Source organism: Rhinoderma darwinii, chromosome 7, assembly GCF_050947455.1.
Source record: "Rhinoderma darwinii isolate aRhiDar2 chromosome 7, aRhiDar2.hap1, whole genome shotgun sequence".
Classification (NCBI taxonomy): domain Eukaryota; kingdom Metazoa; phylum Chordata; class Amphibia; order Anura; family Rhinodermatidae; genus Rhinoderma; species Rhinoderma darwinii.
This window is the reverse complement of record NC_134693.1, coordinates 57,941,318-57,959,806: the sequence shown is the minus strand read 5'-3', so window position 1 is coordinate 57,959,806 and position 18,489 is coordinate 57,941,318. Positions and strand designations below refer to the sequence as shown.

Genomic DNA, 18,489 nt, shown 5'->3' with positions numbered 1-18,489 from the left:
TGCAGTATGATGGATTCTTGTTATGACTGAGGATGTCTTATATTTAACTTCTAGTGATTGATATCATGAAGTAATATGAACCTGATCCCTTCTCCCTCCGTCTGCCCTGTTCACATGTGACTTATACAGAGTGAAGACGTTTTTAATTATTGAATTAATTTTGCCTCAAAATATACAGATATGGAGCTGCAATATGATGGATTCCTGTTATGACTGAGGATGTCTTACATTTATACATACTTTGATCACTATTTTGGATCGAATGCTGGTCTGTTTTTGCACAGCAGAGATGATTGATTGCTGAGCATGCACAGTAGAGCTCTGTGATCGTAGCTGGAACCTGGAGTGTGGTGAACTTTCCTCCTTCACTTTTCTATTGTAATAACAATGATTGATATATTATTGATGATGATGTATTAAAGATGTATTACACATTGTAGTTTTGCACGTTTTTGAAGATTATATAACTATTTGATGTATGTCATTAAGACTAATGTATGCTTCACCTGGGAGACCAGATTCACGATGTTCACTGGTTGGAATGGGCCATGTGATCATTTGTATTCACCCATTTATAACGATGTTTTTAGACATAATGTTAGGCTTGACAAAGACCCTTCACTCACTATGGGTCGAAACGTTGCTTGTCGTTTGTGGATGTCTTGACAATAAAACCACTTTGATGATTTGAAGACGTGTGCTGTTGTCCTACTACTTCTTTGGATATACATCGTGCTGGAGTTGGTTTGCCTGGCTTGACAGCGTGCACCGCACCATACTCGGGACTAGTGCTGCTTCAAAAATCTCCTTTTTTCTGATATTAAACCACAGAGGCGTGCACTTTTGGAAAATGAATCCGAATCCGCCCAGTGCCATGGGCTTGATTTCCCGAGATACTACTGCACTATCTAGTGCATCAACTTTACAAGGTATGTCAAAGACATTCGCATACAGCAATGAGGATGCGTTAAGGATTGTACAGAGTGCAACTTATGATTCAGCGTTTTTAAGTACTCCATCAATGGATGCCTTGAAGAGGCAGTATGAAAGTGAAGCTAAAAGAAAGATTTCACTGGAGTTACATCTATCTACATTATTGGAGTACTACAAGGCACAGAGAATCCCCAGAGGCTTAAGATCACATTTACGCCCGAATCTGTTTCCTAATAATGAGTACTTCTGCACGAAGTTTGAACACATATCTAATAAATATGCCTTTGATTTAATACTTCTCAATGTGGAATATCTACAATCAGAAATTGCATTGATTGAAAATAAATTGAAGGAAGTTGAAGTATCAATTGTCCAATCTTCCAATGAGCTAATCTTTGGTTCTCTAAAGGAAAAAATCTCCATGAATTTGGATAGAGTGAAGACCGAGATAGAGAGAACGAAAAGAGATAAATGGCATCGTGATTTGGAGGACTATCGTAATGGTAAAATCTACAATTGGCAAAATATGAATTCATATGGTCCTTCCCAGAGGCGGAGAAAACCGAGGAAATTGGGGAGTGGCAATCTGTTATACACTACCGGTGATTCTGATTCAACCGATGACGCCAATCATGCACCTTTTTTAGACAAAGGTCCACTTGGAAGTATGGACGGTCTAGGAGGGGTGGACGGAAACACCAACGGCAACGCAAGAGGCCGATTTCGTTCGAGATCGAGACCCCCAATGAGGAGGAACCCTCCAAGAACGAAAATATAGTGGTAAATATCTCATCTATAGACCTCACGAATGACCAACTTCAGGTGTTACAGAAAGGTCTTTCATTTTGTCTTGATACTGATGTTGATTGGTTCCAATTGGATCTTGATCTTAAAAGTTTTTTTAGACGTCTGAACCTTAAAGTAATGTTTTCTAAAGATAATGTTACTGTCTGTGAGAAAAGTGATTCTGATTGTATGTTTCAGTCTAGCAAATTGGGTCTTAGACCAACTAGCACATATATGCCTCCCTCTAGCCCGATTATTGATACGTTTTCAAAGATTGTGTTAGATGAGATTAAATCATTAAAAGAGAGTACTACACATGATACAAGGAGTAATTTGAATCTTACAAATAAGGAAAGGAAGGCTTTAAAGGAACTTATGAATAATAAGGAGATTACTATAAAGCAGGCCGATAAAGGTGGAGCCACGGTCATTTTGGACAGTAGTAAATATGAGTCAGAGATTTATAGTCAATTGGCAGATAGTGAGATATATCAATTGTTACCTAGAGACCCCAAGTTAGAGCTATTGAAAGAGATCAAAGGTATTATTGATGTTGCAGTGGAACAGGGTATTATTGACCAACAATTGGGGAAGTTTCTGAAGGTGGAGGAACCAATTACTCCAATATTATATACACTACCTAAGATTCACAAAAATCTCCATGCCCCCCCAGGCAGACCAATTGTGTCGGGGAGGGGTTCAATTTTTAATAATATTGCAATCTTCCTTGACAAAATCCTGAGAGAATATGTTTTGAAGGCCTCGTCTTACATTAAAGATACAACAGATTTTTTACATAAATTACAACTGATTGAGGCCAGTGGTCCTGTATTACTTGTATCATTTGATATTGTATCTTTATATACTAGCATTGAACACAATAGAGGTTTAAGGGCAATAGAGAAATGTCTCACCAGCACCGGATGTGACCCAGGGTGTAGACGCTTCATCCTCCAGCTGCTGGAGCTGGTACTAAGGAAGAATTATTTTCTCTTTGGTGACCAGTTCTATTTACAGCTAAGGGGGACGGCGATGGGGTCCAACGTGGCCCCAACGTATGCGAACATCTTCATGTCCACCTTTGAGGAGGAGTATGTCTACACCTCCCCCCATATGGATCACATCCGCTGCTGGTGGAGATTTATTGATGACATTTTTGTCATATGGGAAGGTGATAGGTTGGGTCTTGATCAGTTTTTGTTAGAACTTAACACTCATATTCCAGCTCTTCAATTTACCATGGTTTGTTCTGATCGAGAATTACAATTTTTGGACACTTTGGTACAATGGAAAGACGGAGTATTTTCCACAGATTTATTTGTGAAACCCACAGACAGAAATAATCTCCTTTTATATAGTAGTAACCATCCTAGACACATGATTGAGTCGTTACCATGGAGTCAATTATTAAGGGTAGATAGGATTGTGTCAGATACTACACAGAAACAAATTAGGTTGACTCAGATGTGTAATAAATTTACGAAGAGAGGTTATCCTAGGAAACTTGTACAGAAACATAAGGATAGACTAGACAATTGTTTGGAATCCAATATTAAGGGTGTACAAGTTGAACGTATACCATTTATATCAACTTTTGGCAATTTGAGTGGTCGCATAGGTAATATTCTGCGAAAGAATTGGCCTATAGTGTCCAAGGGACATAATGAGATTGACACGTTGAGAATACCACCTATTATGTCATATCGGAGGACTAAGAATATCAGAGACACACTGGTTAAGTCAGACGTGGGTAGTAGAAAGAAAAATACACAATTGCTACTTTGCCCCCCCAAAAATGGTAATTTTCCCTGTCTGAATTGCTGCAATTGCAATAATATTGTGAAAGGGAATAGTTTTCAGCATCCACATACGGGGAGGGTCTTTAATATCAGACACAGATTTACGTGCAATTCAGATTTCGTTGTATATATGATTACATGTCCTTGTTCATTGATTTACATAGGAGAGACAACTATGCCTATTAAATTGAGAATTAATAAGCATAAAAGTACAATCAGAAAGAAAATGATGGAACTTCCATTACCAAGGCATTTTATTGAAAAGAATCATCAGTTAAATCAATTGAGATTTAGGGTAATAGATTGTGTCCCGATACTCAGGAGGGGAGGGGATAGACAGAAGCTATTGAAAAAGAAAGAATTACGTTGGATCTTTGAGTTAGATTCCCTATACCCCAAAGGTTTGAATCTAGAATACAAGATAATTCCTGGACTCTGAAATCCCATTGCTGTTTTTAACATTTTTTTAATATTGTACACTTGATGGGTGATTTCTGACACATTGTGTAGCATCTATTTTTTTGCATCGTCTTGTATCCCTGAGGGTCTTGATATTTTTGGAATATTTCTTACAGATTTGAGCATGTTCGTGATGGAGGTTTATTCACCACACGCCAGTGGATTTATGATCAGAACGAAGGTTATAGCGGTTCCTTTCATGTTGGCATCCATCTGTATTTTTTATGCAATATTTTTGAGTATAGTGGTTTTTTGATTGGGTGGGCTATGGTTGATGCTCTATCATCATTATATAAATCTCGTGTTCTGTGCGATATAGGTGTCCGACATGTTTCGTTGGACAGATATTACGAGCATTCCCTAGAAAGTCTTTTAATCACTTTGAGTGATTCGATTTATGTAGGCGAATTAACACTAAAGAGTATTTGATGACACTAACTTTTAGTGATTGATATCATGTAGTAATATGAACCTGATCCCTTCTTCTTCTGTCTGCCCTGTTCACATGTGACTTCACATCACGGAATGAAGGCTTTTTTATCATCATTATATAAATCTCGTGTTTTGTGCGGTATTATTGTCCAACATGATTTGTCGGACAGAAGTTACAAGCATTCCCTAGAAAGTTTTTGAATCACTTCGGTGATCCGATTTATGTAGGCGGTTTAACACTAAATAGTATTTGATGACATTAACTCCTAGGGATTGATATCATGTAGTAATATGAACCTGATCCCTTCTCCCTCCGTCTGCCCTGTTCACATGTGACTTAAACAGAGTGAAGGCGTTTTTAATTATTGAATTATTTTTGCCTCAAAATATACAGATATGGAGCTGCAGTATGATGGATTCTTGTTATGACTGAGGATGTCTTATATTTAACTTCTAGTGATTGATATCATGAAGTAATATGAACCTGATCCCTTCTCCCTCCGTCTGCCCTGTTCACATGTGACTTATACAGAGTGAAGACGTTTTTAATTATTGAATTAATTTTGCCTCAAAATATACAGATATGGAGCTGCAATATGATGGATTCCTGTTATGACTGAGGATGTCTTACATTTATACATACTTTGATCACTATTTTGGATCGAATGCTGGTCTGTTTTTGCACAGCAGAGATGATTGATTGCTGAGCATGCACAGTAGAGCTCTGTGATCGTAGCTGGAACCTGGAGTGTGGTGAACTTTCCTCCTTCACTTTTCTATTGTAATAACAATGATTGATATATTATTGATGATGATGTATTAAAGATGTATTACACATTGTAGTTTTGCACGTTTTTGAAGATTATATAACTATTTGATGTATGTCATTAAGACTAATGTATGCTTCACCTGGGAGACCAGATTCACGATGTTCACTGGTTGGAATGGGCCATGTGATCATTTGTATTCACCCATTTATAACGATGTTTTTAGACATAATGTTAGGCTTGACAAAGACCCTTCACTCACTATGGGTCGAAACGTTGCTTGTCGTTTGTGGATGTCTTGACAATAAAACCACTTTGATGATTTGAAGACGTGTGCTGTTGTCCTACTACTTCTTTGGATATACATCGTGCTGGAGTTGGTTTGCCTGGCTTGACAGCGTGCACCGCACCATACTCGGGACTAGTGCTGCTTCAAAAATCTCCTTTTTTTAGACATGGCACTGTCACAGGATGCTATCTTTGCGACAAGTCAGTCTATGTCATTTCTAATCTGCCCCGGTAAACTGTGTGTGCTACTTTCATGAAGTATGTTAGAGTAATAACAGCTCAGCAATGAAGCAGTAGCCTATGCAAACTGACAGAGTGGGCCACCGAGTGCGGAAGCTCTTGGTGCGTAAAACTTGTTTATCCTCTGTTGTATCACTCACTACAGAGTTCTAAACTGTCTCTGGAAGTGACATCAGCACAAGAACTGTGCGTCGGAAGCTTCATGAAATGGGTTTCATTGGTCGAGCAGCTGGACACAAGCCTAAGATCACTAAGCACAATTCCAAGCATCCTCTGTAGTGGTGTAAAGCACATTGCCACTAGACTCTGGAGCAGAGGAAACGTATAAAAAAGTAACCTTGAAAACTTTAAAGTGTGCTTCCAATTATATAGAAAAACTATTATAGTTCTGGAATAATCATTTTTTAAATATAACTTTTTTTTGTGGTTCTGCTTCTAAATAGCAGCTTTGGTCGGCCGCAGTCTGGGCTGTGGGCTGCTCGTAACTGTGCAAAAGGAGACAGTGTCCTGCTTTGTCTCTAAGGCTCCCGTCTGCAGTACGGGAGCCAGCACAGTAGGATCACATTACATTCTGCAGATGACAGAGAATAATACTCAATCTCCTACTGCACAGTTATGAGCAGCCTACAGCATGGACCGCGGCAAGTGCGTGCTGCTATTTAGAAGTAGAATCTGCTGAACCACTTAAATCAAATAAAAAATTTTGTGCAAAATCCTGCACTATGATAAGGTCGATGCTAAATTATAATTAATAATCGATAAATAAATGTTAAAAATACCTGAAGCCTTGGGTGTGCATAGAATTCATTCAAGAAGTCCATTAGGAGATCAATCTTCAAAGAGCTGACACATAACACTACGTGTTTTTCTGTCTGTGCTCGATGTCGGCTGTAGTTCCCTCCCGACTTTTGTCTTTCCATCCATAGATAGGCCAGCTGCTCAAACTAGGAGGTAGAAAGAGACACGGATTAATATATTGTCTATTTTGGCCCTTATCATTTTTTCATATTCATAGCTGCATAACAACGGGATGTGCGGCATTGAAACGCGTAGCCTGTATTACAATAAATAGTTATCTATCATCTTTATTCATTATTATTAAGTAGCAGTGCCGCTTTTGATCCATTTTTTTGGTCACATTCATATATTATTATAATTGCGGTGGCCAATTGGTCTAACCGGCTCTGGATCCCGGCAGCAGCACTTTCTACAACCAGCAGTCTTGCTCATTTGTTGACGTGCTTATCCATCTGATCTTTGGTGAGCATATATCTGTCTTTAATTGACTGTACCGCCTTGGATTTACCTACACTATGTGGCGCCGTGCTCTTTTTCTCTATCTCTTTATCTACATTTTTATCCTTTTTGAATACGGCCGACCAGCATATAAAATTTACAATGGCCTGCTCTACTGAGGCAATACAGTTCTTAGATACCATAGTTTACATTAAGGGTGACCAATTATCCACGAATCTTTTTGCAAAACCCACAGATCATAATAATCTTTTAAGGATGATGAGTCTAAGATATTGGATCGGCTTGTTGAAATGGGTTCTAAATTTCGGTCTAGGGCTTACCTTGATAGACTGGTTAGGTCACAAATTGAGACAGTAGTGACTTGATAATTCTAGGAAGATCAATACAGGAGCAGCCACAGGGAAATGCATTTTCTGTGTTACAACTTACCATGGACATAGTCAACAGATTATGAAGGTAATTCGTAAACATTGTCCCATGCTGGGCAACTTTTACAGTATCCCTTTTTTTCGAGTGCCATCATTTTTCTTATAGGAGATCTCCGAATTTTATAGATAGTTTGGTGAAGAGTGATATTGGTCCAAAGGAGTGTGGCAGATCAGTGGGACATAGCACAATTAAATGCAATGCAAGGGTTGCTTCCCTTGCCATGGCTATGACAACTGTGGTCTTAGGCCTGATTTACACGAGTGCTGCGCATCTCGGACGTGAAAAACTTCCCTTTTTCATGTCCGAGGTGAATCCGTGCTCAGCGCTAGTTGAGAGTCTATGGAGGGATGCGTGATGCGTGAAAATATAGGACATGTCCTATTTTCCCACGGACCCTTTACACGGTCCGTTGAAACAACGGCTGTGTGAACGGCCACATTGAATTACAAATGGCCCGTGGGACGGCCGCTGTTTCAACGGCCGTCCCACGGACGTTTAACACGTTCGTGTGAATCAGGCCTTATCATGATGGGCAAATCTTTGCAAATCCAAATACTGGCAAGAGATATACGATACAACACTTTTTCACATGTAGGTCAGATTTTGTGATCTATGTCTTAATGTGTCCATGCAAATTGCTTTATGTAGGCGAGACAACCACTGAATGTAGGCTTAGGTTGAATAACCATAGATCAACGATTCACACTAATAAAACTGATACCCAAACATTATTGTGAAGCACAACATTGGGTTAATCAGTTACGCTTTGGATCATCGATTATATACCTTTTTTTAGGAGAGGGAGTGATAGGGAGAAGGCCCTCAAAGGACGTGAGGTCAAATGGATTAGAATATTGAACACTTTACAGCCCAATGGGCTTAATATAGACTATACTCTGTAACATCACAGACCACAAATGTTTCTCATCCAGCCGACGCCTTTCTCTCTAGAGATGCCAGCACATGCGGGCGTCCTGTCTCGCAGTGACCACAGTGACCACATGGGGGCGCGCGCGAGCTCAGTCCAGCCTTAAAGAGCCAGAGCGCACACATGTGTGAGATTGAGCTGATTTCTCCCAGATCACCCTGGACTATAAGAAGGGCCCTGCCCCTTCCTTCATTGCCTGAGCATTGTTTGTACCTACCCATGTCTGTATCTGCAAATGGTCCCTTGAGTGTTCTCCAGTTCCCAGTGTTCCCGGTCCTGCTACCTGTATCCTGAATCCCGTGCTTCCATGTTCCTGTGCTGTACAGAGTTGGAGTCGTGTTGTGTCGCCTGCTACACCTGCTGTGTTTCCCCGCACCTGTTGTCTGCCTGCTGCCAGAGTTCCATCTGAGCCTAAACCATCGCTACTGTCTGTATTGCCACAGGTACCTTTATCCGAACTATAGACATTGACTTTCTACCCTGTTTGGCCAGCTGTTATACCGCTACGGCGGTACAGCCCAGTGGGTCCACATACCCACAGAACGTGACATACTCTAAGAGCATTTGTTTAGGATGTATTTTCATTGCATAATTCCTTTTAGTGGATTCTTTGGGGTCTCTGCTTTTAACCTTGTTACTCTAGTTCTTGGTGTAGTACAAGTTAATTATTGTTCACTGTACTGGGGTTGATATGTACTTACACTGCACCAAAGATTGCACTTTATACTGTTCTTAACACTTTTTTCACTATATGTGTCTATCGTCATAGGTTGACATTATTGGATATTACGCAATTGTGAAGTCGGATACTCACCCCACATGGATGACAGAATGTTAAACAATTATGTATCACACTGAGATTGTATGAATAAAAAGGACTTCATTGCAGAATATTCCTGCTGTGTTAATTTTTCTAGCACCAGATGTTGTTTTGGGAGATTTAGGCAAAATGGGGTGATTTCCTTATGGGATCGTTAGTTGACCTAAGGGAATCTGGCTAGCTATCTTTTGCAATTAGGATTAACCCTTTCATAACCAAGGGTCATTGATACCCCTGTGTCCAGGTCAAATGTTTAATTTCTGATATGCACTTCTTTGAACGATAATATCTTTGCAACCGCTTTGAATATCACAACTATTTTTACTTTGTATTTTATAAGACATATGAAACTTTCATTTTCTAGATTAGTTTAATTAATTCCATGTTTCATATCTTTATTATGAGCAGACAAATCACGAAAAAGTTTAAAAAAACACTTTTTTGTAATGTTTTATATATTTATTCATTTATATTATAAGTGTATGTATATATATATATATAGAAGAAAATCCCACAGCACTCCGATGTAGTGAAAAAATTGAGGTTTATTCAATCAGCACAAGTTACAACGTTTTTTCAAGCATGCTTGAAAAAGGTCCTATAGACTGTCCCCATGGAACCCTGTGAGCGGATAAGAGGGCTATAAGGCTATATTCACATAATGTGGAAAAAAAGGGCATTTAACAGCGGATCAACTGTCAGTTTTTCATGGCTGTTTTGCATCAATGTGTCTCAAAGTTTGAATCCATTTCCAGACTGTCTGACCGTTTATTACCGACATTTGCCATCCATTTTTCATGGACGTTAAAAAAATTGATGAATTTTATACGTTAGGTTATTTTTGTCGCAGCCACCTGAAAACACCATAGCGCCCATGTATATAGTGCCACATTGCCCACTGTAGATAGTGCCAGTGCCCACATAGATAGTTTCCACTATAAATAGTGCCGCAGTGCCCACATAGTGCCACAGTTCCCACTGTAGATAGTGGCCACATAGTGCCACACACAGTGCCCATGTAGATAGTGCCACACCCCCTGTCTATAGAACCCCCTGTAGACAGCACCACACACCCTGTAGATAGTGCCACCCATTGCATATAGCACCACCCCCTGTAGATAGCACCATCCCCCTGGAGATAGCACCACCCCCTGCAGATAGCACCTCCCCCTGCAGATTGCACCATCCCACTTGTATATAGCACCACCCCCTGTAGATAGCACCACACCCCTTTAGATAGCAACATCCCCTCTCTAGATAGCACCACCTCTGCAGATAGTGCCACTTCCCCTGTAGATAGTGTCACTCCCCCTGTACGTATAAGCACCCCCCCCACACACAATTCACACCCCCTTCCTGTAAATAGCACCATTGTAGCTCCCTGTAGGAGTGGAATCCTTCTGGTCAGGGATTCCGCTCCTAGAGGGAGCCCCTGATGTCGCTGTCCATATATGGACAGTGACGTTAGGTGCTAACTCTAAAAGTGGAATCCCCTGCCTCAGCATCGGCAGCGCTGTGGCCGGGGATTCCGCTCCAGGACTAGCCCCTGACATCACTGTACATATATGACACCGGGGATTCCGCTTCTAGAGAGAGCCGCAGACACCACTGCCCATGTATGGATAGTGACGCCAGTGGCTTCTCCAGTAGCGGAATCACCGGTCAGAGTGTCGGCCGGGAATTCCGCTCCTAAAGAGAGCCCCTGACGGTGGACAGTGACATCAGGGGCTCTCTTTAGAAGTGGAATCCCCGGCACAGAGCCATCTGACACCGGGGATTCCACTCTTATTGGGAGTTTAGGTGGCGCTATCTACAGGGAAGAGGTTGGCATCTACAAGGGGGCACTATTTACAGCGGGGATGGAGAGGCGTCGGTGGTTCCCTCTAGGAGGGGATTCGGCTCCTAGAGGGAGCTTAGGTAGCGCTATCTGCAGGGGTTTTGCGCTATCTACAGTGGGGGGGGGTGTAGTCCAGGGCTCCCTGGCAGATATGAGAGTGCAGCACTGTTCACACCAAAGCAGCACTGCACTCATTAAACCCCGTTCAAGGCTGTCAAAGTTTATAGACATGGCAACTGCACGGGGCATCAGCAGTTGGAACGTATATAGCCGTATGGCAGTCGTGAAGTGGTTAATATAGTTTTACGATATAGGGTGGCATTGTTTGAATCCTCAGGGTTGATGTCTATTGGTCCTGAAGTGGTTTTGTAGATCCCCTAGTGGTGGCACCTTTTAGATTACGTTGTGCCATATACACACTGTGACCCTTGAGTGCTCATCTGATGCACCACTGGCCTGCACGATGTGTGGACTGGTTTGTCCCTTCAGGATGACGTACGGGATATGACCTGTTGTTGGTTCACTACCATCTTTTAATGTAGGGATTAGCAGGCTAAATGTTGCCATAGACTACGTCTCGTTTGTTGAGACATATCTCAGGTTGATTTCTCAAACAACCTTATAAAGGACTGCAGCTGATACTTAAAATGGACCTTGTGGTCATTGTATCTAACTGTAGTACCAGTATTTTGTCGCTCGGACCATCCAATATCCCAGTGGTTATGTTGCAGTACACCCCTTTGTTATGCCTTTTTCTCCCTTATCATACATTTGTGGTTTGCCCTTCTTTACGATAGCGCTGTCGGTCGTTTAGGTTCACTTAACTATGGACACCAGAGTTCAGTATACTTTGAGCCTATATTTAACTTGTAAATTGAATCATGTGTAACACTGTTATTTGTGTTGTTATCATGTATTTATATTTTTGTATCACAATTGTATTAGCACTGTGATTTTTTTTAGATTTTGTATGTATGTTAATACCTATTTGTAACTCCGCTCATCGTGGGCTGTATAAATATATGAGCATGCCTGTGTTTTATTGCTTGACAATGGCTGCATTGAGCAGCTGAAATGTTGCATCCTCTGCACATATGGGTGAATAAATCATTTGAAGTCTACTTTGGAGTGCTGCCTCTTTTTAAATTGTCCTGTATTTTTGGGATCTTCAAGTCGGATTTTTGGAGGCTTGTGCCCTTCTCGCTCTTGTGAGGTCTATTTTCTGTTGTGCTGCTCCTATTCTCAGTGTGTGGATTAGATGTCAGTGAATATATACAGTCGTTTCAGTAGAGTAATCAGACCCTTTTGGAAAGTAGTTGTGCCCGCAGATGCTGACCGCCGGCACCTCCTACTTACCGGCAGCCACGACCGCAGGAAACTCTTTTCATTCCGGCGTCTCCCTCCGCGGAGACACTGACACATGCGGCTGCAGCTCCCCACTAATTCCTGTAGGGTACGCACACGCTCGTTCCCGTCTTTAAAGGTCCAGCGCATGCACCAATGTAAATTTCCCTAGCCAATCCCTGTACAGCCTAGACTTTAAAATGGGCTCTGCCCTTCCTTTCCTTGCCCGAATGTTGTTGTGTCTGTCCAGGTTTGTCATTGCAAATGGTCCCTTAGTTGTATCCTGTATCCAGTGTTTCCGTCTCCTGTACCTCGTGTCCCGTATCCAATAATTGTGTTTTTTCCTGTTTGAAATCCAGTGTCAGAGTCGAGAGTGTAGTCTGTGCAAAGTGTCGTCTGTGCCATGTGTCGTCTGTGCCAAGTGTCATTTGTGCCAAGTGTCATCTGTGCCAAGTGTCATCTGTGCCAAGTGTCATCTGTGCCAAGTGTCATCTGTGCCAAGTGTCTGCTACGCCACGTGTCTGCTACACCAAGTGTCTGCCACGCTGAGTGTTTGCCAAATCTTCTACACAGGTACTCTTGTCCAAAAGACTATCGTTGATTGTTGTTTGGCCAGCTGCTACTCCGCTACGGTGGAGTGGCCTAGTGTGTCTCCATACACCTTAGTCATGATAGTAGTGCCTTGTGAAATTTCCTAGCATTGTTCTGTCAATTTGGAATGTATGTAATTAATATTAAAAGTTCATAAAATATACAACAAAATGGTAATTGTGTAAAATGCAAATGTGTCAAATTAGATTTGCGTAGGGTTTTACCTGGATTGGGAGAACAACTAATGCAACACAGATCATTATGACAACCAAAAGTTTGGATTGCCAGATCTGTGGGGTAACGTCCCCAAAACCGACAGTGGAAAAAGTAACAATGCAGAAGTAGAGAGAATCGAATAGCGTCAAATTATTTCCAGCTCGCTCCAGATGCTGAATTCCACATATGCTGGAAAGGAAAAAAAAACATTTCAAATTAGAATACAATAAACATAAAGCAGCAAATGTTTTACAGACAAATTATTTTTATACTGTTGACCTTTTTTCACTGTTTAGCCTCTGGTTGACTATTGTAGGGGACCTTTACTGTAGGTAAGAAAGTATATTGTAAGTATTATTCATTCCACATGTTTTACAACACTGCAAATCATGCAAATTAAATTGTATTTCGTTGGATTTACTCTTGAAATGACACTGCCAATGGGACAGGTTAGATCTCTTTTTTTTTTTAGCTAGAGGTTAATAACCACAAAGACCTAATACTTCTAAAAGCGACAAGTTTGCTTTAACTGCATGTAGTGTAAGCAATCTTTTGTGACTGGACTGCAGCTTCACAACATATCAGTTCACTATTGTACATTATATCAGTTAAGGTAAAAGTTATCTATTTGAGTCCATGCTGTTTAGTTTTCAGGAACTTTCCTGGACTTTCAAGGGCTTGTTCCCCTATATCAGGCGATCCGGCGTAGTTTCCCTCCGGTACAGAAATGGTAGAGAGAAACTAATGCCAGAACTGATCCAATTCTTTCCTTTGGGATCAGTTCTGGCATAATTTGCATCCGTTTTAACGCCGGATGTCTACCTTCACCATACATTTTTTGTCCGGCTATGGACACTGGATTGGGTCACAAAGTTTTATGTTGCGTCCGACTCAGGCTAAAAACAATTGGCCGGATGCAACTGATATGTGAACCCACCCTAAGTAAAATGCTTCAGCTTTGAAAAGAATTAGATCTATATGAGTTTTCAGCCTCTTGGCGCAATCGATTGTAATTGTTTCTATTCACTGACAGCAAGCAGAGATCTTGAAAAAGGTGACGCATTGGAACACAAAGTATATTAGATTGTTTAATTGCCTATTATTATCTGATTAACTCCCTAACAACAAGTGACAGATATATCCGTCATGAGTGGGTGCTAGTTCCTGCATCGTGACGGATATATCCATCACTCGGATATAGTCAGTACTGTCACTGTACCGACGAGATCAGCAACAGGAGCACGGCTGAAATACACAGCCATGCTCCTAACGGAATTGATGAGAACTTAGATTCCAGCAGTTAAACCCCTTAGATGCCGCGGTCAATAGAGACTGCAGTATCTAAGGTGTTTGACAGGGGGAGGGAGCTCCCTCTATCACCCCATCAGCACACCCGGGACGCGATTGCGGGGCACCAATGGGTTATCATGGCAGCTGAAAGGGAGCCTGTAAAAATGGCAATGCACTGTGATAAGTTAGTATTGCAGTGTGTTGAAATAGCAATCTGACAATTGCTGGTTCAAATCCCCTATGATGACTAAGTAAATAATATAATTTAATAAAGTTTTCAGTAGCGTATCAAAAAAAAAAAATTCAAAGTTGAAAAAAGATATATTTTCCCTAAAGAAATGTTAATAATTAAATAAAAGATAACATAACCGATAATGTCGGTAAAAGTACAAAACTATTACAATATAAAGTTATTTAACATTCTCGGTGAATGCTGTAAAAAAAATAAAAATTAAAAACTACAGTTTTTTTGGTCGCCTTAGCTCCCCAAAAAAAAGAAATAAAAAGTGATCAAAAAGTCACATGTACCCCAACATGGTACTAATTAAAGCTACAACTCACCCCGCAAAAAATAAGCACTCACACCGCTCAATCGACGGACAAATAAGAAGTTATGGCTTTCAGAATGTGGCGACACAATCCAATTTTTTTTTTAACAAATAGTTTTTTATTTATAAAAGTTGTAAAACATTAAAAAATATACATTTGGTATCGCCGTAGTCATATCAACCCATAGAATAAAGCGAACATGTCGTTTTTACCACACAATGAATGCTGTAAAAATGAAGCCCCGCAAAGAATGTTTTTTGCCCATTTCACCCCACAAGTATTTTTTTTTCTGTTTACCAGTACGTTACGTGGTACATTAAATGGTGCCATGAAAAACTACAACTTGTATGGCAAAAAACTAGCCCTCATACGGCTATGTCGACAAAAAAAATAAAAAAGTTATGGCTTTTGGAATGCAGGGAGGAAAAAACAAAAATGAAAAAACGAAAATTGGCCGTATCATTAAGGGGTTAAACTATAGATAATAACATGGACAATTAAAATGTTTTGAAAAATATTTTTAACATACAAACTTGATTTAAAGGGGTTGTGCAAGTTTAGAAAGAAGTGTCTGCTTTCTTTCAAATACAGTGCCACATCTGTCCTCAGGTTGTGTGTGGTATTGCAGCTCAGCCCCATTCAGATAAATGGAGCTTGGTTGCAATTCTACACAAAGCCCATGGACAGGTTTGGCACTGTTAGGCTATGTTCACACGGCAAACGAAAAACGGCCGTAAAATACGGAGCTGTTTTCAAGGGAAAACCGCCTCTGATTTTCAGCCATTTTTTATGCATCAAGCGTTTTTTTATGTCTTTTTTTACAGCCATTTTTGGAGCTGTTTTTCTATTGAGACACTGAAAAACAGCTCGAAATGCTGCTCAAGAAGTGACACGCACTTCTTTTTTTACGGGGTGTTTTTTTACGCGCCGTTTTTACAAACAGCCGTGCAAAAAACTTCCCCATGGGTAGGAAAGGCCGTTTGAAATTTCAATGGCCAGATGTTTGGAGGCGTTCAGCTTCCGGTTTTTTTTGACATTTTTGGGGGCGTTTACGCCCCCAAAAACGGCTTAAAATAAGCCGTGTAAACATACCCTTAGTGGAAAAAGGCAGTCATGATTTCCAATCCTAGACAAATCTTTTAAACAATAGGTAATTTTCTGATGATACATTCACTCAGTCAGAAGAAGCGCTATTCCCAGCGCGAAACAGGCTGTAACCTGCCATGCTATCTGCTATGTCCTCCCTTGAACACTTTTAATTTTTCGCTGGATGCCACAATAAAAGAAAGAACTATTACTATAAGGGTGAGTGCCGTTTTCTCACATTCCTCACTACTTGTTGTACAAGATTTTGCTTCTACTTTTTGTTACTGAACACGACCCAAAGTAATTATAAGAACTCCTGTTCCGAATTTCTTGCACATCCGCTCCCTGCCTCAGAAATCCACTAGTTGTGCCAACTTCTTTCTACCGTGCAACCTTCACTAATTGGTACTGTACCTTTGGTAGCAGTTAGTTTCTAATAAGCCTCTATTATTAAAATGATTTACTTCATGAGAAGGAGCAGCGGAATAATAAAACAGGGGAACATTACACTCGGAAGGCAGAAGAAAAACTGGGTTATCTTCGTAGTATATGGGAAAACATTCAATCTGACGTTTTCAATTACTATTTGTCAAGTCAATGTAACTACTTTGTTCACATCTTTTTTTTTTTTTTGCACAACACACAAAGAAATTCCACCTTTTAAGATTGCATCCCCTTGAGTGCAATTTCCATATGATGTAAGATCCTAACATTGACTTATCCAAATCGAATTTAATATTTGGCAACATTATTTGATAGCTGATTAATGATAATGTTTATTTCCTAATGTTCTAATGTTTCAATAGAATAATTATGAGTTTTATGAATGTTACAATTAATGTTTATGGTCACATTGCTCTTTTGGTAAGGCAACATGCAGGATTTCTAAGACGGAGATGGAGACACATATAAGCTAAAGAGATACAGGAACCGTGTGGAAATGTCAATTAGTGTGTGTTAATCTTTTATATGTTTTTCATATTATTGTTTTTATAAATAAATAATGATACTATTAGACTAGAATTCTGTGTACCTAACATTTTATATTTTTGGTGCCAAGAGAGGAAATACATGTATTGCTTCTTAGCCTGACAGAATTACTGGCAAATTGAGTGGCCTCCTTTTAAGGTACTTTTCAAAGCTTAAAGTGCACTTGATTTTTCATTTAAAAATTTAGAAAACTTTGCCTATTGCCCCCACCTTGTCTTGCTCACTCATAGATATATGCTTTCTCAGTTCAGCCTTTTTGACCTATTTTCTACCTTCTCCAAACAAATTCTCCACTCTCTCTCTGGAGCGCGGGGTGTTCACCAAGTATGCAAAATGCTCTCCTTCTAATCCACTCCCCTCCTGTGTGAGCACTCCCGATCCTGCACCAATAATAGGCATTTACTGTTGGAATGACCTCCCCTCTGTTTAGGCTACAGTTTGCAGCGCTACAAATTAATTCGTCATTTCAAAAACCAGTATGCACAAGTGAAACATCCTGTTCTAATAAATTTATAATCTTCAAAAAACCTTTAGGCCCCATTCACATCACGTTAAGTTCTTCCATCAGAGGTATACATCGGTAAAACTTTCTACGTATACTTCCGACAGAAGCCCAAACGTATCCCACTGTATGGCACACCGTGGGATATGTCACTCGGGGACTAGCCCTGAGAAAACTTATTTTTTATTGTTCATATATGAACCTGGGCACAGCGCTAGTAGATGCTCTGCAGAGGGGCTCTAGCACTGTGGAAGCTCCTGATGTCATTGTCCATATATGGACAGTGACATCAGGAGCAGTGCTGGAGTCCACGTGCAGAGCATCTACTAGCGCTCTGCCCGAGACTCTGATCCTGGGAAAGCTCCTGACATCATTGTTCGTATATAGACAGTAAAGTCAGAAGCAGTGCCGGAGTCCTGGTGCAGACCATTTACTAGCGTTCTGCCTGTGGACTCCAGTGCACTGAAAGTTCCTGATATCACTGTTTATATATGGACAGTGATGTCAGGAGCAGTGCTATAATCCTGGGTCAGTAATCCAGGACAGAGAGAGCTTGTCAACAGGTGTGGACAACAAATTAGATGAAGGGAGACACCTAGTGGCAGGAAATATAAATCAGTTTTAATAGCATAAAACATTTTAAGAGGTTTATTGGCAAGTTGATTAATAACAGGTATACTATAATATCAAAAAAGTTATTTGAGAAGCTAATGGCCATTTAGGTCTTGTGTGTTTTGTATATGTTCATAATATATATATATATATATACATTTTATTTCTTTTGAGCAACAACATGTCCCATTTCATTAATACGATTTTTTTTTATTTTTTTTTTTAAGTTTAAAACCTTATGTGTTGACATACTTTTAAAATTTATGATGGTAAACAGGGAGGTCCAATGTCATCACTTTCTACATGTGGGCTGTTGGGTTTACATGAGAAAATA

The 18,489-nt window shown here is 40.2% G+C and overlaps 1 protein-coding gene across 6 annotated transcripts in view; it reads right to left on the bottom strand.

Annotated features, from left to right (window-relative positions):
* The window catches only part of KCNT2 (potassium sodium-activated channel subfamily T member 2), a 675,220-nt gene that overhangs the window by 294,530 nt on the left and 362,201 nt on the right, over positions 1-18,489 (bottom strand). For all 6 annotated transcript variants that reach the window (XM_075833425.1, XM_075833427.1, XM_075833430.1 and 3 more), the window contains exons 9-10: positions 13,135-13,315; positions 6,484-6,648 (exon numbers count right to left, since the gene is read on the bottom strand). In XM_075833425.1, coding sequence (XP_075689540.1) covers positions 6,484-6,648; positions 13,135-13,315 — 346 coding nt within the window. The remainder of the gene's footprint in view (positions 1-6,483; positions 6,649-13,134; positions 13,316-18,489) is intronic.